Raw genomic sequence first — 22,229 nt, 5'->3', positions numbered from 1 at the left:
ACATGTGCTATTCCTCATGCCTTTTTTGGGCACAGATTCCTTACAGGAAGCTCAAGGATTCCTTTTTATTATTTTTTTTCTCTTGTTTTGTTCTGCTTAGACTTGACAGAGGAACAGCCTCCGCAGCGGTCTTTTCTCTTTGGTAACAGACTGCAGGCACCGTGTGCCACCTATCACTTCCTGTTTTCAGCCCTTAAGTCTGTTACTGATAAACTCAGCTGTCCTAAGAAAACTGTATGTGACATATCATATCATATATCATTGGATAGCTTTTTACTGAGACTGCCTTTTGCAGACACAATATGCAGTATTATCAACTGCATGAATCTGGCCCAGGTCAGAAGGTCATCTAGCCTGGTGTTATATCTCTGATAGAAGGAGCCGACTTGCAAATGAAGCATATAACAGCAACATATATGTAGAGTGCTGTAGCCCCCTCCATACTCTTCCAGAGTCCAACAGATACGGATAGCAGGTTTAGAGGTGCGCTGAACTCAGTGGACTTTCCCATTAATGACCTGCTGATCACGTCTTTCACTAATCCTTTTGGGTCATTTTCTCTTTTACTGTTTTTTAATAGCAATACATCTCAGCCTGACAACAGACAGGCAATCCATCCTAATTTATACCACTCCAGAGAAGAAGTTATCAGTGTGGGCTACTGTTAAAAAATGCTATTTAACTGTTAATCCTAGATATTATTAACTGGGTCTCATTGCATAAAATGGGACCTGTGCTAAAATAGCACGATTTAGTGGTAAAATATCATGCCTTAATAGTAGCCCACATTGTTAACTACACCCCTACAGAGATTCAACCCAGCTTCTTTCCTCCTAATTCTCATGCCCATCTCTCCCCAACCCTACCTCTATCATAAGAAGAGGAAGGAAAGAAACAGCTATAGCAGTCATGCTATAGCAGTCATAAGTTCAGCTCTCAACCATCACCCCCCCACCCCACCCAGCTAAAAAAAGGTAGATGTTGAACCTAAAATTCCCCAGAACCCACCTTGAGCAACCAAACAAAATGACCCCATCCCTGCATATCACCGTACTCTCTCAATCTCTCTCCCCACCTTGGGGGGAGGGGGTACCAGTTTGTCCAAAAAGCATGCATTCCACCCTCTCTCCTCCTTCCCTCCTCATTCCTCAGGAAGGAGAATGGAATACTAGCCAAGGATCCAGAAAGTCCAGAAAAACAGAGGATTCTGAAGAAAGAATCAAAAATGTAGAGAACAGAAAAGAAATCAGATGGTCAACCAAATGAGGAGCTTGTAAAAAGAAGAAAATTAGCCAGACTTGTTTGTTTTATTTTTGTTTTTTTGCTTTTTTGCCTTCTATTTGTGATACCAATAGATACACTTATATCCATTACTTGTTATTTATACATAATCTTCTGGCATGGGCAGTGGAGTTTGTTGAATTGACTGGGTGCCTAAGAAAATGGGTGAGAGATGCTGAGAGTATAGAGTATAGATCCAGGAACTAGAGTTTTGAAGAATAATCTTGGCCCAACCCCTCAGAACTGCAATATAAGGAGGAAAGGAAAGGTCTCCCACTCTATGCAACATCTGTAGGTCCCAAGAGCTGCTGTGCACAGTCCATCTAGTGATCATTTACATGTATTTAACTCCCTCCCCCCCCCAAAAAAAAACAAATAATGACTGATAAACAAGCCTAATCACAGAGTACCACCATATGTATTCTGACCTGAAAGATAGGGATCAAGACCTTCAAAGAATCCTTCAAATAAAAATGAAATGCCTACAATCATCACCAAGAAAACTTCAGATTCATTTAAAACACCTAGGGATAATTTACTGCACTATAAACAGAGAAAACCCATAGATTACTAGGTACATTTTGCATTGACATATGACCCAGATCTAGATGACATGGCCCAGACTTCCAAGCATTTCAGTACTTGATTGGCCTTTGGAATATAAATCATGTCATCTACATAGATGAATGGGCATAAACCCAATGCCTCTAGTTTCGATCCCAGATAAACCATCCCTATTAAACAAAATAGGGGACAATGGTGAGCCCTGAGGTACACCACATTTAGGAGGCCATTCTGAAGATAATTCACCCTTCATTTTCACTTGATAAGATCTATTGGCCAGAAAACGTCTGAACCATTTTAATACTGCTCCTGTTATACCATAGCAGCCCATGATATTTAACAATATTTCATGATCTACTAGATCAAATGCACTAGACATGTCATGCCTGTGTTTACCATTTGGGAAGAAGGCAAAACTGGCAGTCATAGACTCAAGGGAGAAGAGCTCAGAAGGAAACATGGTGTTAGCAGTGTTTGTGTTTGCACAAACTGAAAGGGCATTGATTCTACCCTCTTGGAAGGTGTCATTGCAAGGAGTTACAGATAATACTGGGATACTCTTCATTTCATTTGAATGTAGCTGAGCCCTTTTCCTCAGCCATATACAAAGGTTTAAAGGAAAAAAAGGCAATTCTATAAATTGGTACCTCTGTGTAGATGCCCCAATAATTAGTGCCAATTCTAGAACAGTATCTTGGCACCAAGATTCCATTATAGAACAGTAGCGCAAGATTGGTATTGACCTACCCATGTGTAAGTGTGTCCCCTACGCCATTTCAATGGCAGGCATAAGTTGGTATTTAGCTGTGCCAAGTGACATGCATAGTTTATAGTATTCAATAAACTACATGCATAACTGGGAGACACGCCCATGATTCTCCTATGCTCTGCCTGCCTAACAGTAACATAGTAATTGTCGGCAGATAAAGACTCGCCACTTTGCCCAACAAGGTGGCCAGAATTGAATCTGGCAGTCTGCACAGGTTCCACTTCTTCATGACTAAACACTGGTATTACTTAGGTTCTGTGCCAATTTTGGGGCACAGATCATAGAAGTCTGCCTGGCACTAGTCTTTCTTCCCAACTTCTGAAGTTGCTGTTGAAGCCTACTCCAGCCTTGATCCTGATCTATTTTTGCCATTTATGGGATCCAGACTGTAGAAGTCTGCCTGGCATTGGTCTTACTTCCCAACCTCTGAAGCTGTTGTCAAAGATCACTCCAGCTATGAGGTCATTTAAGTTTTGCCTTAATTGGATTCCATCCTTTTCCTATATAGAGTTCCTCTGAGTTTATCCCAAGCATTCTTGAATTCTGTCACTGTTTTCATCTTCACAATATCCCATGGGAGGGCATTCCAGGCATCCACCAGCCTTTCTATGAAAAAAGTATTTCTTGACATTGCTCCTAAGTCTCCCACCCTGCAAACTCAACTCATGACCTCTAGTTCTACTGCTTCCCTATTCCTGACATTTTTACACATTAATAACTTGAAAATATTTAAATGCCTATATCATACCCCCCCCATACCTCCTTTCATCTAAAGCAGGGGTTCTCAACCCAGTCCTTGAGACACATCTAGCCAGTCCAATTTTCAGGATATCAATGAATATGCATGAGATAAATTTGCATACAATGGAGGTAGGGCATGCAAATCTATCTCATGCATATTATTTGTGAGTATCCTGAAAACCCGACTACCTATGTGTATCCCGAGGGCTGGGTTGAAAACCCCTTCTCTAGAGCAGAGAGTTGCATGGGGATAGAAAGTTTACCCGTCCATGCCCATTCCCATTGGAATCTAAACCATCCCCGTTCGTCCCCGCAAGTAATCTCCTTCATTCCTGCCTGTCCTCTGTACTAAAATAACCCAACTTATGGTAAAATAACAGTAGCCCATGTAGATAATTTCCCCTCTCAGTGCTTATAGGGATTTCAATGCTATCAACAATATCCATTCATATTTTTAGTGCTATTATACTTCCTAAACTGGCTTATAAACACAAGGAAAGGATAAGTAGGCTTCCCCGGCACTACACTTCTGCGGGAACCCCACATGACCTGTGTCCATTCCCTGGGATGCCCGTGGACCTAGAGGGGATCTCCGTGGGAGTCCTGTAGACCTGGGGGGATACCCACGGAATTCCTGCTAAGTCTGTTCCCATGCAGATCTCTACTCTAGAGTATACATATTGAGGTTTTCAAGTCTCTTCTCAAATGCCTTATGGCACAAGTTCCATATTATTTTGTCACCTTCCTATAAATCGCCTCAAGTCTTTTGATGTCCTTAATGAGACATGGCCTCCAAATTGAACACAACTCCAAATGGGGCCCTATCAACAACACCTGTATGCCCTCCTTGCAGTTAGACCCTATGGAACTTATGCAGTACCTAACAAAATAACATCTAGTGCACTTAGGCAATGACCTGTCTCTTTCCATAATACTACTCTCTCCTCTGCTCTGGATATTCTCATTTCTCCCATTCCCTGTTCTGTAAGGTGTACCAAACCCCAGCCTTGGCTGATGTCTAGAATCCACTACCTATGTTCCTGTGCCTGTTCTGCCGAACGCCTTTGGCTGAAATCCCGTACCCATGCTAACTTCATACATTTCAAATTCTTGCTGACCTCCTTCCAGTCTGCTCTTTCACTTGCCAAACAGGACTTTTATATCCAGTTGACAAATTATCTTGGCTCAAACCCTTGATGTCTCTTTGCCACACTGAACTCTCTCCTCAAAGTGCCTTCACCTCCAACTCCCCCTTCACTTTCTCCCCAGACTCTGGCTGAGTACTTTCATGATAAGGTTCAAGCAGGGACTGTCTCTTCATGTCCAGTGTACAGTGCTGCGTACATTTAGTAGTGTTATAAAAATGATAAGTAGTAGAAGTAATTACTGATGCCTTTGACTTGCATAAATGGCTCATATCACTAGGCACCACTTTCTAGAACTGCCCCCACAGAGCCCACATTTAATCTAATTGTTCATTCCTAATTGTGGTGGAAGTGGGGAAGTATCGTGACTTATATGTCTTTGATATATCAGTTCTTTATTATTTTACCTTTTAAGTAAGCCTCTGTTAATCATACAGAAAAAAAATTCCTGGCAGAAGTTTTGTATCTGGACAAATTTAGCACTCGCATTTATGAACCATCAGGCAAGAATTTCACCCATCTGTTGTTTTCAGGGAATCCTGATTATTGCAGTAGAGAGACTTCTTATTTTTTTTTTCGTTTTATCTCTTGTATCACTGAGATTAAAAAAAAAACACAGTGGAAGATAACTGCATGGTCCATTCACAGCTGTCCATATGAATTTCCTGCTGTACTACTGTAGACTCTGTCTGATCTCTGGCTTTATTCTATGATTCCTTCAGTTCTGATGTTGATTTTGTCCGGCTCAACTTGCCTGGATAGTTAGCTGGGCCTTGGCATCAAATGTTGGCAGTGCCCAGTTAACTTCTGTCTCTACCCCTGAACTTCCCTGCCACTAACCAGATAGTACTGAGCGAGTCAGAGCAGATATTCGGCAGCGCTCTCTGGATAAGTGCCACTGAATATCTGGGCTGGACCTGGTCAGTGGGAAGTAGCAAGCAGGAGCCATTCCTATGCGATTAACTCCAACTGAGTATCGACCTCCTAAATTTCAAGCTGAAAATGTGCCTATTTAAGACAGCCAGTTTTTGGCTGTCTAGGTGAGGCACTTATCCCTTTCCTATTCGTACTGTACCAGAACGTAATTCACCTTGAATTCTTAGGAAAGCTGTAAGCTAAATACATGCCCCCCCCCTTCAACTTAACCAAGTCTCTCTACCATAACCCATGACAAAAGATCATCAGTGCCAACTCTCCTGCATACTTAGGCAAAGTACTCCCATCTTATTTTCCCAGATGTAACTATTGAAGTTCTTCCTTGTTGATCTGTGATTCATTTTTGAAGGTTGCAGTAACCCACCCGAATGACTATCCTGGATTATGTTTTGCAGATAACTTGAGTGACCTTCTTTCTGGGATACACTTGGGCATACATATGCAATCGGTTCCCCTTGACAAGGAGATGGAGGTGGTGATTCTCAGGGAAATTCTTTCATCATCTTCTGTGTGTTTGTGTATGCATTGTCCTCTGCAGTCTTGTCCACTTCCACACCACCACCTCATCTCTGAAGAAAGGGATAGCAAAGGAAGTTATTCTCCCTGGATTGCAGGAAAGGCAAGTGATTTGCAGGTCACACTTTCTTTCAGATCTGTACATCAGGAGGTTGCATTGATTAATTCAAAAGCAAACAGTCAAGTTCTCCATCTCTTGTCACGTAATCCACTTTTTGCATAACTTCCATATGGAACATCCCTCTTCCCTTTGCCAAACTGATTTCTTGAGAACCATCTTATGTTGAAGCTTCTATTACCCTGAGAACTGGGAAGCAGCGAATTACTATTACACTTAGCCTGATTTTGAAATGTCATTGCTAGAAAGATTCTGTACTTTTATGAAAGGGGCAGAGGGGGAATGACTGCATGGTCCAGTTGCTATGGACTCTGTGTATACTGTACCCTGTGAAATACCTCTGTTTGCACCTTGTCAAATTTCCAGTATCGATCCTTGATTCATTAGCAGCTGTGAGCTGTGTGACTGGTGAAAGAACAGGCTGGGGATTTCTGTATAGTTTTTTTTCTTTCTTTCTTTAAAAAGCAGATTCTATTATGTGTGATAGTATAGGAGTTTATCAGACACTCCTTCTTCCGGTGCCCCCCCCCCCCCACCCCCCGCCTGGTAATTAAACACAGGATTGCCTCCTACCTACACATTTTTTTTTCAAGCCCATTGTGAAGGCTTTCTTTTGAGACTGTACTGCTCTTCTGGCCTCTGCGGTGCAAACAGCTTGCTGGCATACGTGGGAGTAATGTGTAGGGGGGGGGGGGAGACAAATTGTACTTTTGCAGTTATGGTGACCACAAATTAGCCCTTTCACAGGTTCAGGTGGGGAGAATATATAATGATCTGGGGGCAGCAGCTAGTGTCTCCCAGTGATTGCTGAATTACGTGTCCTAGGGGTTTTGAAAAGAGAAAAGCTAGTAAAAAAAAAAAGAGAGAGAGAGAATGACACATCCTTCCCATGCAGGGGCGTTCAAAACCTACAGCATGTTCTTAGCTGAATCATACGGAGGAAGCTGAGAAGTGCTTTCCAAATATTATGGTTGCCAAGGAGACAGCTCTGGTTGTCCAATGAGCTGTTAGCTGGAAACGTGGGATAGCAACACGCTGCTCTTACGTTGAGCTCGGAGGAACAGTATAAGTACCGGCATCAGAGAACTACAGACACAACGAGGTTCCGAGCAGCTGATGCAGGAGCTAGCAAGAGTAGCTTAACTTGCACTCGTGAGCAGACTGAGAAGGGGAACCAGGCTCACCAGATTTGCTAACTTTCTACAACGAAGCAGCCGATTTGAAGCATACTCCGGAAATTATAGCTTATTTTGTCTACTGTAGATTTTCTTCCTTTTTTTTTCTTGTTTTTTTCTAAAGATTACACAGGCAGCATAAGCAATCCAGTCAAGGACTTCATTCCGGAGCAACATTTCTAGTTCCTGGTACATGCAACAGTCAAGAACTGTGGCAACTTGGGCTTGACCTGTAGAAGAGGACAGGACAATTGTCTACGATTTCCAAAAGCTCTGAACGGACTGCACGTGCTTACTGGGGTGACAAATAACTTATCTGTCCTTTTTGCATCTAAACTTAAGCATTTGGTGGGTAAGTGGATGAATGGGACTAAGGGGATCTTGGCCTGTTGAATTCTGTGTCAGTTTGTCACACTTCTAGAAAAGTTAAAAGTAGTGGTAGTTTAGATTTCAGTATCACTTATTTAAAAAGCAAACAAACCTTGATTTCAGACTTAACCTGAAGGGGACAGGCAGTATGGCCATTAGGACAGCATCTTCTCTTCCTTTAGTAAACTCTACACCAGCAGTGGCAGTACATATAGGGAGCAGCCATCCCTCAGAAATGTTGGACAGGATCAGGAAAACTCATATGTACCTTCTTGAAACAGTTTCAAAGCATGTAGATGATGAGCTGGTAGGTTTTAAAAGATCAGTATACAGGTTAAATTCTAACCTAGATGGGTATTCTCCTGTGGCAAAGATTGAAAGGTGGAAAAGGTCCATCAAGGCATGCTTGACAAGGTGCCAGAGTACCTTGGAACGTCTAGAGAAGTGGGTTAAAAGGGAAATGAATACTTGGAAAACAGTTTTTGGCCGCATTGAGAAAAGGATTATAAGAACAGAAAGTACCCTATGCCGGTCATGTCAGTTAGAAGAAAGCAAAAAGCCTCTTCCAGGTATGGAAGACACAGAGAAAAAAGCAGGGGAAATTATGCATCAGAAACTGAGCCTCATGGCACCTCAGCCCAGCCTTCCTGAGCCTTGTCAAGAACACAACTGGGTAGTCATCTCAGTGGATGTCCCAATTGTACCTGAATTTGAAGCAGATATGACAGAGGACCCCCGAGAGTTCCTCAGCAACCTTGAAAAATATTTTAAGGCAAGGGGGTGGAATGAAAAGCTTTGGTTGTCTCAAGTTGAATATCACATGAGAGGTGCAGCCAAAAAGTGGTGGGAATATAGGGAGAAAACAGTGAAGACATGGCCTGAGTTTAAGAAGATATTCTTACAATACTGTGAAAGACTTCTAGTTAGAGAGGCGATAAGGAGAGACTTAGACTTACCCCAGAGGCGATGGGAACCTCTGGATCAGTTTGTTTGGAGGAAAAGAGCACTTTATCTCAGACTTTATGCTGATGCCAATGAGGAAGATATGGTTAAGTTTATTATGAGCACACTCCATCCAGAGATTAGGCGCTACTTGAAACCTCCACTGCCAAAGACATTGGAAGAGTTAGTTCAGCGAGGACAGGAAGTTCAATTAGATTTTGACTTGTCAGATGAAAAAATTGCTGAGGAAGATGACTCTGCAGATCAACCAACTGACAATTCTAAGTATAACTTGGAGGAGATTATGACACCAAATCCTTATGATAACGATGGATCATATGCTGAAAAAGCTTAATCCCCAGCATCAGGGGTATGAAGGGTATCTGACGAAAGCAGATGTTCAATATTAATTACGGTCACTGTTGTGAACTTTGACAGTAATTTCTCTAGTGGTTCAATGTACATTGAGCTAAAATTGCTTTGCAATTGTTTTTTTTTCCTAAAACTGAGTAGCAAATTGCTTCAACCATGTGACTTCAAGTCTTGTAATAACATATGACTTGCTAAATTAATAGAGGTCTGACCAAAACAAATTAAGATCCTCTCCTAGTTGAAATACACAAAATTTTAGACGCATGACTTGGGAGTGATTGCAGTGATTTTAAATGGTATTTGCGATTATCCTGCAGACTTAGTTCCATGAGGAACTCCAGGAGGCTGCAGTGTTGCTCTCTTGTCATTCTTAGGAGTTAGATTTGTAGTTGAGTTAGAATGAGGTCACGTGTGCCCTGCAAGAATGCTTGCATATTAGCTGAGCACAAGCAAATTGCACAGATGCATTCCTGTAGAAACTACAGGAAATGGGATGTTGGTACACAGGAAGTTGAAAAAAGTAATAGAAAGGAAGTGATCCCAATCAAAACTTTTACTGGGCGTGATTGCAAACTATTGTGTGCATCAGAAAGCTGTGATCTCTTCCCTAAGTCTTGCATGCCTCAGGTCTGGAGACGTGAGGTTAATAGGCAGGCTTCAGATCTTTGCAAAGTGATCATTGCTTTGTTCCTCAGTGGGGTTTTAAGCGGATCTCAATCAGGTGTTTAATTAGGAGGCAGACAGGGCACAGCTGGAAATTGAATGTAATGGCAATATAGTTAGTGGAGCAACAGTGCTCATACTGCTTACAAGTTTCAAACTGGTGCTAATGCAACTCTTTCTACATAGTTGCGAGAGACCATGGGGGCCATGGTCCATTTAACTCACCCCTTCCCAAACCACCCATACAAGATGAAGAGAAATGAGCACCTTGTGCTGTCACAGTTTTGCTTTAGTTTCTTACAAAAGTGAGGCATGCTTATGCCAAATTGTCTGCATAAATCACAAAATCCAACCATCTCTTTGAGATGTTTAATCCCTAAAGCAAAATGCGGCATATATGAGTGGAACTTTTCTTGCAGGACAGTTTAAAACTCATAGCCATGTCAAAACTGTTTCATTTTTTATGTACTAAAGGTGTTTTCTAAATTTGTTCTATGGCCTTACATTCAATGTATTCATTCAGTAACACGGGAATTTAATCAGTTCGTTAGTTGCCTTAGTTTATTGAAAACACTGATTGGATGATACAGTCAGCTTCAGACTGAATGTTGATTAACACATTGAGGGCCCTGTTTACAAAGTTGCACTAGCGTTTACCGTGTAGATGCCAGTAGGAATATTATGGGGATCTACATGGTTAGCATGTGCTAATTTTTAGCACACGCTAAAAACGCTAGTGTACCTTTCTAAACAGGGCCCTATAATAACATACATTGGGCCTAGAGTACTGAAGAACAGAAGTGGTGATGCTGCTATATAAGTCCTAGATTTATATCTAGTGTAGATAAGTATTAATGCCTTAAAAAATGCCTGTGTATAGGTACATTATGTAGGTGAGAAGCTGTCTAAATTCTATGGGGAGCAGGCAGAGTTGATGCTTTCTCATTTTACATCAATTGTATCATGCCAGTGATACCCTCAACCTTTGGGCACTGACATTGATATCAAAAATGAAAAAGCTTGATTCCGGGAACTCTTTGTAGGCTAAGTTCATGTAGGGGTTAAACCCCCAGAAAGGTAGTGCCTTGAAAAGGGATCATCTGAATTATTGTATCTCTTAGTTCATCTGCCCTCCTAGGTTTTTAATCATTTAAAATAAAGCATGGGGGGAAAAATCATTTAGAAGGGTTGAAAGTGCAGATAGTGCTTTTTCTATCATAAAGTTATAATTTATACTGAAGGTTAGCATAATAACATTCAAAAAACTATTGTGGTAAATGGAAGGGTTCTGTGACAAGAGTGAACTTTTTAGAATCTAGGAGCTACAATCAGAAATTGGGGCAATGGTCTCTGGCAGTGGAGTAAGGGAGAAAAGAATTCATGCCACGAGGCAAAAATTAATATGATCAGGATGTACTGCAGGAAAGAGATTAGTCAGCTATGGTTTATTGTGGGCCTATCCTCTGAAATCCTGACCTGCTGAGTTCAGACAGAGATGGAGACAGAACTCAATTCAGTTGACTTTGACCTGATTTGAGTTGAGGCTTCTCCAGTTCCACAGTCATTATTGAATAAGCACGAAATGAGTGAGGCCATAGGGATTCAAACACAAACTGATGCATAACCCTGAATAAAGAACAAGTAGAATTCAAAACAATTTGAGCCATTATCTAATTTGGGGCATTAGCACAAAAGTAGATATGCACTCATATGGTGCAGTCCAAGCATTCAACAAACCATGAGATCCAATTTAATATCACTATCTCAAACAAAAGTGGTAGCAGGGCAGGTATTTTATTTAATTTTTTAGAGATAGGTCAAGTGAATCATGCAAATACAGGTCAGAGATAAAGAAACAGTCTTCTTTCAATAGTTGTTACTTTGAAAGATCTATTTAGGTCATTCAGGACAAGAATATACCTCCTGCCATCTCTCACTTCCGATCAAATGCTTATCAAATAAATGGACAATGGACTTGTTATCCATCTGGAAATATTCTCTGATTGCAAGAGCTCACACCCAGTACCATGTAAAAAGCCACAGAGCTATAACAAGCTGCTTAATAGAATTTCAAATACATGATAAACCAGTTTTTGCCTTGGAACAGAACAGAACAATTATCATGCTTCTATCAGATTTGCAATGAAAAAAAAAAGAAGAAGAAGAAGCTGTCAATAATCCTGCCAAAATTTGCAGCAACCTGGGACTTCTGAAAAAAAAAAAAGTCATTTTCTCTAAAATTGACAGCTAGCTATTCATAGAGCAAAAAATGAACTATTGACCATATATTATATCAACTGTCAAGAATTGGTAGATGCCAATGAATGATGAATGCATTTCCATAGATTATTGTTGCTCAAAATGCTTATCATATATTGTTTTCAAGAACTATAAAGAAACTTTCCCAATCTACTAATGGCATCCTGGATCTCAACAAGATTCCAATGCTCTTAAACATGGAGTCGGAAGCTTGATACATACCCAAATTATCTCTTCCTAGGCAATCCGGTATGATCCTACATTGCCATCTACTTTTTCATACAATAGCAGCAAAATCAAGAAAGTTCTTTAATGATAATCATGTTTTTGGAGCACAAGACCCTAAATCTCAGGAGGAAGTAAGGCATAAACTTAGTACTTGAACAGCAATAATGAATTTATTTTGCCTTAAGATGTTGGACTTGCAAGAGTTATGTAATTCCTGTGCTCTAGAAGCCTGCTACAAGTATATCTAAAATGGCAAATTTTTAAATTAAAGGTGATTACCTTTGACAGTGGTACAAGAAAATGAATTTTTCTAGCAATTGTCTCACCTTCTAGTCTAAGTCGTAGCAGTTCATTCACTCTATAGATGGCTGAAGATGGATTGGAGATGCAGCTACTGTAACAAACTTTTTTGACTGCTGCAAGTAACGAGGTATCTCCATACAACCATGGTAGATGCCAATGATGTTATCCCTGAGTAAAAGTGCTGGAAAAAGTGTGGATTTTGAAAAGAATGACATGTACCTAGCTGATGAAAAAAAATGTTTTAGCTAGATGCAAGAAGAATTGCTCATAGAATACAGCTTCGAAACTTCAAGAGATACCCTCATTGGAAACAACTTGTGCCTACAAAAGAAACAATATGGCTGACCAGAAGTTTTCAAACGTCACTTCATAAAAATAAAACAGGTGACACGCTTAATAGCAGATTTCAGCATTACTCTATTCCTTATTCATAACAAGATCTTATCAACATCATGAAAAAGCAGGAGAAACATCTTTTCACTATCGAACACCACAAAATGACTTTATTTATGACCTGCTTGCATAACTTTATGCTTGAGACAAAGTGGTTCACTAAGGTGGATCAGAGTGAGAACTGATTTCTACTACTACTGGACTGCTTCTGAGATTTCATTATTCCACATCCCATTTCTGTAATGCCACTGGCCTTTGGGTGGCATTGAAGAATTAGTCCTTGTATATGTTCACAGCAACATTCAACTGCCTTGGATCCCAGGAAGACGTACATCTGCCCTGCTGAGTCATGTGCAGAATGCACACCACGATTCCAGGATAATGGATGGAATGTAAGTTAAGCACTTTATTAACTAATTCATTCCTTGTAGTAGTATAGCAACTGCCCAAGAAATGAAAGGGAAGGTGCCATTAAAACAGATTATTTATTTAACAAACTCAAAATTCTTCCCACAATCCAACCCCCTTAAACTGGTGTACTGATGCAAATTTAAAGTCCATATATATATGCAGTGTGCATTCCATATCAAATCTGGTTTCCTACTGGACTTCAGTATATAGGGATCCTAAGGTACACTAATAGATTTAGCATGCGCCAAATGACAGGACGTCCATGGGAATATAATGGGCATCTTATCATTTAGTGCATGTACTGTATTAAAAAAACCCCATAGTACTTCAGTAGAGTGAGATTACATATATCTGCTAAAAAATAAGGCTGATATTCAGTGTGACAATACTGAGTTAAAGATAACCAGATTGGTTATCTACTTATCTTTCACTGAATATTAATGAAAATGGTTAGTTAAAATAGACTGGCTACATATAGCTGGTAAAAAATAACTGGATATCTCTATGTCTTCAGTCAATTTAACTGGTTAAACCTTAACTAGTTAACAGCTGAATATTGACACTATCCATTAAAAGTTGAAACCGACTCATCCTCTTTTTAAACAGATAATTTGTGGCCAGACAACAAAATGTCCTGCCGAAGGTTATCTGTTGAATAGGGCCAAATTTTAACCTAATTGAACTAATAGTTTAGTCGGTAAATCCCCAAAGTTAACCAGGACTAGGTTTGGGACACTATGGTACAATCTTACTTCTTCACTAAATAGTTGGGTTGCTTAGAAATGTTTCATTTTTGTGATTATATTTTTGTCTCTTCTGTTAGCTTTATCTAAATATCTTCTTCCTTTGTTTCCCCTTTTCTTTAGGTCCCAGTACTATATCAGAGGGCACCTTGTCTTCCTAGGCAACTGGTTGTTTGTTCTGTCGCACTTTCACTTGCTTCACCACCCTCTGGAAGCACTCCATGCATTGCAGTATGAAGACATGGCCACTCTTGAGCCCAGTCTGCAGTCAGCCTCACTGAACAGTCTGAGCATCTTATCCAGCTCCTTGGACATCGAGTGTGGAGTGGAAGAATGAACTTTCAGAGCTTGCTGTCATTGACTGCAGTCCTACCATCTGTCCTGCTTGGTCTTTCGTACATATGACCTCCCTGGGCACAAATTGAGCATTTTGGCTGGATTTCAGCACATTGGAAAGAGATTTAGCTCCTCTTTGTGAGACATGTATCAGAGGACTCAATATATATGAAATTCCCATCAGGAAATATGTATAGCACAAATGGGTATTGCACAAGAACTTAAGAACTACTATACTGGGTCAGACCAAAGGTCCTTCAAGTCCAGTATCCTGTTTCCAACAGTGGCCAATACCAGGTCACAACTCCGCTTAACAGCAGTATAGTCATAAGATAAGAACTTAATGCTGCTCTCATCTTAATTTCAGATTGACCTCTGTATAGTTAAGCAGTTTTCCAGTTTGAGCACAATTTTCAATTTTTGAATCTGACTTATTTTCTTTCTTTACTGAACTCTTATTTCATTTTCTCTACCAAAGTGTAATTATAGAGATTCTGTCTATTGCACATTAATATATTTTTCTAAACATTTGCACTAGAACAATGTGTATGTGATATTTGCTGCATACTGGTGTTTTGAAGATTTAAAATGTCGTTTTGCTATGATTTTCAATATATTGGCTATCCGTTTGGATGAATTTTCTACATTGTTAATATTCGAGAAAAACAATCCTTCAAACCCTACAGTCTTTTTGATAGTGAAATCAAGCACAAGTGTACATTATTATAAAATGTTATTGTTACTGCAAATCTTATTAAAGATAATGCTGAATAAAATTAGCAGACTGGCAGTCTATGATGTGCTTCACATTTCCTTTCTAATGGGTCTTGCCACTTTTTGACTAACCCAATTGCCCTAGTGTCTAATATAATGTGTCTGGGAGTGGGTTGGAGATGACCTCCACAATTATTGTAGGATATTAAAGACCTGAATTGGTTATTGGTTTCAATAAATGAGTAAAAAAATAACGTAAGGGGAGAGTGGGGTTTAAATCACTGTATAGAATTGACCTTGAACAGAAAAATATAGGAGCTGACATTCAGTCAATGGATATCTGGTTATAAATAACCAAATAAATCTATCTATCTTTAACCAGCCAGCTTATAATCGAAAGTGATCGCCGGCCATCTTCCGACACAAATCGGGAGATGGCCGGCGATTTCTTAAAAGCGGCGAAATCGGTATAATCGAAAGCGGCATTTTTGACAGCATCGCCGCTTTCCCATCGCTTCGCCGGCGAAAGTTCAAGGGGTGTGTCAGTAGATTAGCGAAGGCGGGATATGGGCGGGACATGGGCGTGGCTACCAGATGGCCAGCTTTCGCCGATAATGAAAAAAAAAGTGGCGTTAAGCAGTATTTCGCCGACTTTACTTGGTCCTTTTATTTTCACGACCAAGCCTCAAACAGGTGCCCCAACTGACCAGATGACCACTGGAGGGAATGGGGGATGACCTCCCCATACTCCCCCAGTGGTCACCAACCCCCTTCCATACTAAAAAAATAAAACTAAAAACCTTTTTTGCCAGCCTGTATGCCAGCCTCAAATGCCGTACCCACCTCCATGACAGCAGAATGTGTTGTACCCTCCAACAGCCTTTCCCTGGTTGCGATGTGGCTCTGGGGTGAGTGTGACACCTTTTGTGTTAGGTGCCCTGCAGAGTCACATCAGCAATGCATTGTGGTGGGTGTAGGGTACTGTGCTCTACTCCCATGGTGTTTTCCCCCCCTGCTAACTGGGTCAGAGTGTGCCCTGTTTTGTTTCCTGTTGTAGTCCATGCGGTAGTGGCCATTTTTGTAAGCCAGTTTTAGTTCCCTTTACTGTGTTACCCACGTTACAGAACGTAGTTCTTACCTTGAATGGTGCTGAAAGAGGGCATTGTACACCATTGTGCCAGCTCTGACCTACTGCTAATCTTAGTACCAGGGGATCCTTTGCCAGTGGGGCACAACCTCTGATCTGCAGTTAACTGTGAGTAAAAGTGCTTATTTCAAGAAAGGACTTTTTCAGAGAGAATAGTCTTCAGGTGCGAACTGGTGTGCCAAAGTTATACAGCAGCAATAAGTCCTAAAGGCTGTATGCAGGTCCCTGGAGCAATTTTAGTGGGTGCAGTACATTTGTGGTTAGTGGGTTTGGGGGGCTCAGCTCCCAAAGTAAGGGAGCTATGCACATGGGAGCTTTTCTGAAGTCCACCGCAGTGACCCCTAGGGTGGCTGGTTGGTGTGCTGGCATGTCAGGGGGGGCCAGTGCACTAAAAATGCTGGCTCCTCCCACGGCCAAATGCCTTGAATTTGGCCGGGGTTTGAGATGGCCGACATAACTTTCCATTATCGCTGAAAATCAAACCCGGCCATATCAAACCCGGCGAAGTCCACGGCATTTGGCCGGGCTAAACCGTATTATCGAAAAAAATAGATGGTGATCTATTTGGCCAGCGACGTTCGATTATGCCCCTCCAGATATCTTTATCTGGTTATGTTAGACTTCCTACATCTGTACTTCAAAACAGATATTGAACAAACAGGACTAAGAAAAATACCCCTGTGGTATACTAATTTGTACACTCTTCCATTCGGAGATATTGGGACCCCGTTGTACTTTCTATTGTTTCCCATAAAAAAGTCTGTGAAGCGGCACCAGCTTCGAATTCTGTCCAAGCCCAGCAGGTCAGGATCTAAGAGGATAGGCCCAGAACAAGCCATCACTGACTAATCTGTTTCCTGCAGCACACACTATGGGCTAGTAAAAGTGTAATGATCTTAATAATTCTTGACTAGTGCCATGAATTCTATTCTTCTTACTTCACTACCGGAGACCATTGCCCCACCTTCTGATTGTAGCTCCTCCTAGATTCTAAAAAAAATGACTCGTCACAGAATTGCTAAGTAAACCCACAAAAAAATAGTTTGAAACAATTTTTGCAATGCTCTCACTTGTTCAAATATAAACACATTTAAACAAACAAGATCTCAAATCTCCTGATAGGGACAAAAAACAAAGGTATTGAAATATTCCACTATCTTAAACAGGAGTCAGATATTATCATCAGACTTGTCACAGAATTTCCATTTACTGCAGCAACTTTTGGATGTTATTAGGCTAACCTTCAGCATAAATTATTATTTTACATTAGAAAAACACTGCCTTTTCTATTCCATGAGCATAAGGATTGCCATACTGGGACAGAACGAAGGTCCATCAAACCCAGTATCCTGTTTCCAACAGTGGCCAATCAAGGTCACAAGTACCTGGCAAGATCCAAAAACAGTAAAACAGATTTTATTCTGCTTATCCTAGAAGTAAACAGTAGATTTTTCCAAGTCCATTTTAATAATGGCTTTTGGACTTCTATCCAAACCTTTCTTAAACCCTGCTAAGCTAACTGCTTTTAACATAGTCTCTAGCAACACATTCCAGAGTTTAATTACACGTTGAGTGAAGAAATATTTTCTCCTATTTGTTCTAAATTTACTACTTAGAGGCTTCATTGCATACCCCCTACTCCTTGTATTTTTGGAAAGGATAAACAAATGATTCACATCTACCGATTCCATTCCACTCAGTATTTTATGTACCTCTATCATATCTCCCTTCAGCTGTCTGTTCTCCAAGCTGAAAACCCTTGCCACTTTAGACTTTCCTCATAGGGAAGTTGTCTCATCCCCTTTATCATTTTTGCTGCCCTTCTCTGTACCTTTTCTAATTTCACTATCAAGCTCATTTTCAAAAGAGAAAAATGTCCAAAAAGTGACATAAGTCTGCATTTGAACATTTATCTCACAAAGATGTCCAAATCAGTATTTTTGAAACCTATTTTTAGACATCTTTCTCTGAAGTCCGTCAGAAGGACTTCTAAATCTCAAGGGGGTGTGCCAAGGGCGTGTTCAAGGTGGGACTTGGGCGTTCCTTAGACTTAGATGTCTTTCAGCCATAATGGAACAAAACAAAAATGTCCAAGACTAAAACTTAGATGTTTTGAGCTAGACCTGTTTTTATAATGTATAGCTGCAGTTGGCATTGAGCCCACTTCCCCAGGATCAAGGTCTGCTGCACTAACCACTAGGTGACTCCTCTACTCCACACAAGAGGTACCCAAAATTAACAGATGACCCCTTACCCCCCCCAAATCACAAAACATTTTTCCAAACAGCATTTTCAAAAGGAAAAGATAGACTTTTTTGTAGAAAATGACCTTTCCTGTTCTGATTTTGGACGTTTTACAAAAAATGCCCAAATTCAGTCTTAGATGTCATATCCAGAAATGCCCCTTGTGCGTTTGAGTTACCCAATGTCACAAGGAGCAGCAGTATGAATTGAACCAAGGTTGCCAGGATCAAAGCCCATTGCACTAACCATTAAGCCACTCCTCCTCTGTTTTGGATGTCTTGCATTTGAACGTCTTTTGTTCGAAAATGGACCAAAAAAAGGACGTCCAAATCACAAGACGTCCTTAGCATTTTTGAACACAAAAGATAGACGTCTATCTTTTTTTGAAAATGACCTTCTTTACTGTTCAGAATTTGGACGTTTTTGTAAAATGTCCAAATTCTGATTTAGATGTTTTATTGAAATTGCCCCTCCACATCTTTTTTTAGATGTGGTGACCAGAATTGCATGCAGCATTTGAGGTTCAGTCGCACCATGGAGTGATACAAAGGCTTTATAACATTCTAATTTTTGTTTTCCATTTCTTTCCTAATAATTTCTAACATTCTATTTGCTTTCTTAGATGCTGCCTCACACTGAACAGGGTTTCAACATATCATCAACAATTGCACCTTGATACTGTGTATCTGGATTTTGAAAAGGCATTTGATAAAGTAACTCATGAACAACTCCTAAGGAAATTGGAAAGTTGTGGGATAAGAGGTAATGTCCTATTGTGGATTAAGAACTAGTTAAAAGATAGAATACAGAGCGTAGGGTTAAATGGTCAGTATTAATATTTATAAATGATCTAGAAATGGGAATAACTGGTGAGGTAATACAATTTGCTAATGACACAAAGATATTCAATGTTGTTAAATTGCAAGAGGAACTTATGAGACTGGGAGATTGGGCAACCCAGTGGCAGATGTGAGGAAGTGCAAAGTGATGCATGTGAAAAAGAGGAATCCAAATTATAGCTATGCGATGCAAGGTTGTCACCATCCTTGTCCCACTAAAAGCCCAGTGGGACCAGATGTACTAACAGGTACAATATTTCAGATTATCCCTTTCCAGGCACTACTTTTCTGGGGACATAATCCATAGATGAACTCAGTTTATACAGAGTCAATGAATCAAGCTTTTCCACTTTGAAAATCAATGTCAGTGCCCAAAGCCCGAGTGTATCACTGGCATCATACAAATGATTTAAAATGGGAAAGCATCAACTTATCCTGCTCCCCATAACATAGATACAGAGAATAAGAGATTCCAAATGAAATGCTGCGAAACAAGATTCCTTATTAAAACAATCACCCAATGTGATGCCCACTTCAAGGGCTGCTTCAGGGGTATAATACCAGAAGTGGGAATGCTTAAAAAGTTACAACTTACCATCCCAACTTAACTATGAAGAATGCTCAGTAGCACAAGGGATGATGGTGCACATAAATTCTAATATGCAGATCTCACATGTAAATCATGAACCAGAGCTTCTAGAATAATTGTCATTGTAAATAGGAATATGTATAAATAGCAAAGAGGTATGTTGGGGCGTGTTTTGGGCGTTGTCTGGGAGGGTCAAAAATATATACTTTGTTTTAGAATGTTGGTTCAGGTTTTGATACTTTCAAAAGTGGACAATTGCAACTCTATTTATATTGGATGAACAAAGTTGCTGAAGTCCAAATTACAAGTACAGAATGCAACAGCAAGAGTCATTTTTGCAGCAGACAAATATGATCATATTACTCCTTTGTTATGTCATTTGCATTGGCTACCATTAGAAGCAAGATTTCAATTTAAGGTATCTGCTTTGACATATCAAGCATTCTATGGATCTACCCCTGCTTATTTAGGTGTTCATTTTGCTTTTTAAAAATGATTTTATTTCTAGATCAACTAGAAATCAATTTTTATTAAAGTTTCCCTCACTTTGCCATGTAAAGCTTAGGAGGATTTTTCAATCTACTTTTCTTTATCAGGCTGCACAGTTGTTGTGGAATTCTCTTCCTTCTTTTCTTTTAATAATTTGTGCTTATTTTCAGCTCAGGAAAGCTTTTAAGACATTTCTTTTAAAGAAATGTTATTAGTTCATGTTAACTGAGTTGTTTTTGAAAATGATTGCATAATTTGGTTTTTTTTTTTTTTTGTTACATTTGTACCCCATGCTTTCCCACTCATGGCAGGCTCAATGTGGCTTACATATTGTATACAGGTACTTATTTGTACCTGGGGCAATGGAAGGTTAAGTGACTTGCCCAGAGTCACAAGGAGCTGCCTGTGCCTGAAGTGGGAATTGAACTCAGTTCCTCAGGACCAAAGTCCACCACCCTAACTACTAGGCCACTCCTCCACTCCCTAAATATTTTAATTCCCGATGTTTGTCAGTTTTTGTCTGTTATTTGTAGTGAGCTTTATGGTATGTTGAGGGTTATAAGACTGTAGTAGTAGTAGTAATAATAATAATAACGTTAATAATATGTCTACAAATCCAAGAATGTGCTTAGGTTAAGAGGAAGAGAGGGAGGGAGGGTGAAAATTGAACACCACTGATCAATATGCCTTTCTCACCTTCTCTCAGCAACACAAAAGTTTTCTATAATCTGTGGGACCCTTTTATGAAGGCAGTGTAGGGCTACCGCACAGGTGGCATGCAGCAAATGCAGCAAAACAGCACTACTTCTGGGCACACCCAGGCACCCTGTGGTAGTTCTGTTTTTGCCACGTGCCATTTCCCAAGCTAGAAGATCATTTTTATTTTCTAGTGCAGAGGCTGGAGAGTAGGTGTGCTTGGCAGTTATTAGGCAGCACGAGCACATTGCTACGCGATGCCCGATTACCGCAGGAGTAGTGTGTGATCCCTTCCCACCTACTATATAGGTGGCAGTAATGGCTGTGCGCTGATGTGGAAATTAATGCGTGGACATTAATGCCAGAAGTAGACTCGGCCATTTTAGAGCTGCGCTAAAAAGTGGCCAGAGCACATAGGAAACTCACGCACTAAAACTACCGTTGGCCACTTTTTAGCACGGCTTCATAAAAGGATCCCTGTTTCATCACTCCACGCACACAGAATGAAACTCACTATTTTTCTCCCTGCTTTCAAACTTTCAAAGACACACACCAAATAAAACAATCTTTCACCCCCTTTTCAAACTTTCAAAACATATATACAGAATTGAACAATCTTTATCCCTCTTTCAAAGCACAATTTAAATCCTGTTCACCTACCAGCAGAGACTTTAAGTAACATAAGTCTAATATAGTCCCTGATATCAAGACCACCCATGATTCTGGCTGCCATATTCAGAACCTGTTGTGGACTCTGATAGGGCTGTCCAGGCCAACATATTTAATTTTTTTTAGTTTCCCATGTTTTTTAATATGATTTTTCCTTTCATTTCCTTGTATCTATTACTCAAATAGTGTTCACTATTGCTCATCAGGGCACCCTATTAGTCAATAATGGATACAATTGTGTTATAGTGAGCACTATTGACCAACATGGTGTTGTGACAAGGTTTATAGAACACTGTCTCTCACCCTTATGAAAGGTCCCTCTATAATTAGTCTGGGTCACTTTAAGAGCACTGATTCCACCCCAGGAGGAAGTGAACCAGGAAGGGTGGAGTCAATACGTGGGAGTTTAAAAGACAGGGCCAGCCCGGCCATGGCTGAGGTTAAGGAGGCCCAGGGAAGGAAGAACTGAAGCCTATGTTAGGTGCTGTAACCTGGCTGAGGTAAGCCAACTTTTGCTTCTTATTAAGACTTTCAAGCCTTGCCGAAGTCTGGCTGGGGCCACACCTGTGTCTCAGAAG

General features: G+C 40.3%; 1 protein-coding gene across 1 annotated transcript; it reads left to right on the top strand.

The window, feature by feature from the left end:
• Positions 1-7,616: 7,616 nt before the first annotated feature.
• On the top strand, positions 7,617-8,911 carry ARC (activity regulated cytoskeleton associated protein). The gene has a single exon (XM_030190023.1). The coding sequence runs from the start codon at positions 7,763-7,765 to the stop codon at positions 8,909-8,911; it is 1,149 nt and encodes a 382-aa protein (XP_030045883.1). The 5' UTR covers positions 7,617-7,762.
• The last annotated feature ends 13,318 nt before the right edge of the window (positions 8,912-22,229 follow it).

Source organism: Microcaecilia unicolor, chromosome 1 (assembly GCF_901765095.1).
Source record: "Microcaecilia unicolor chromosome 1, aMicUni1.1, whole genome shotgun sequence".
Classification (NCBI taxonomy): domain Eukaryota; kingdom Metazoa; phylum Chordata; class Amphibia; order Gymnophiona; family Siphonopidae; genus Microcaecilia; species Microcaecilia unicolor.
This window is presented reverse-complemented; position numbering and strand designations above follow the sequence as displayed.

Excerpts from the sequence above, each read along its gene's own strand:
- ARC (XM_030190023.1), top strand. The coding sequence starts at position 7,763 with ATGGCCATTAGGACAGCATCTTCTCTTCCTTTAGTAAACTCTACACCA.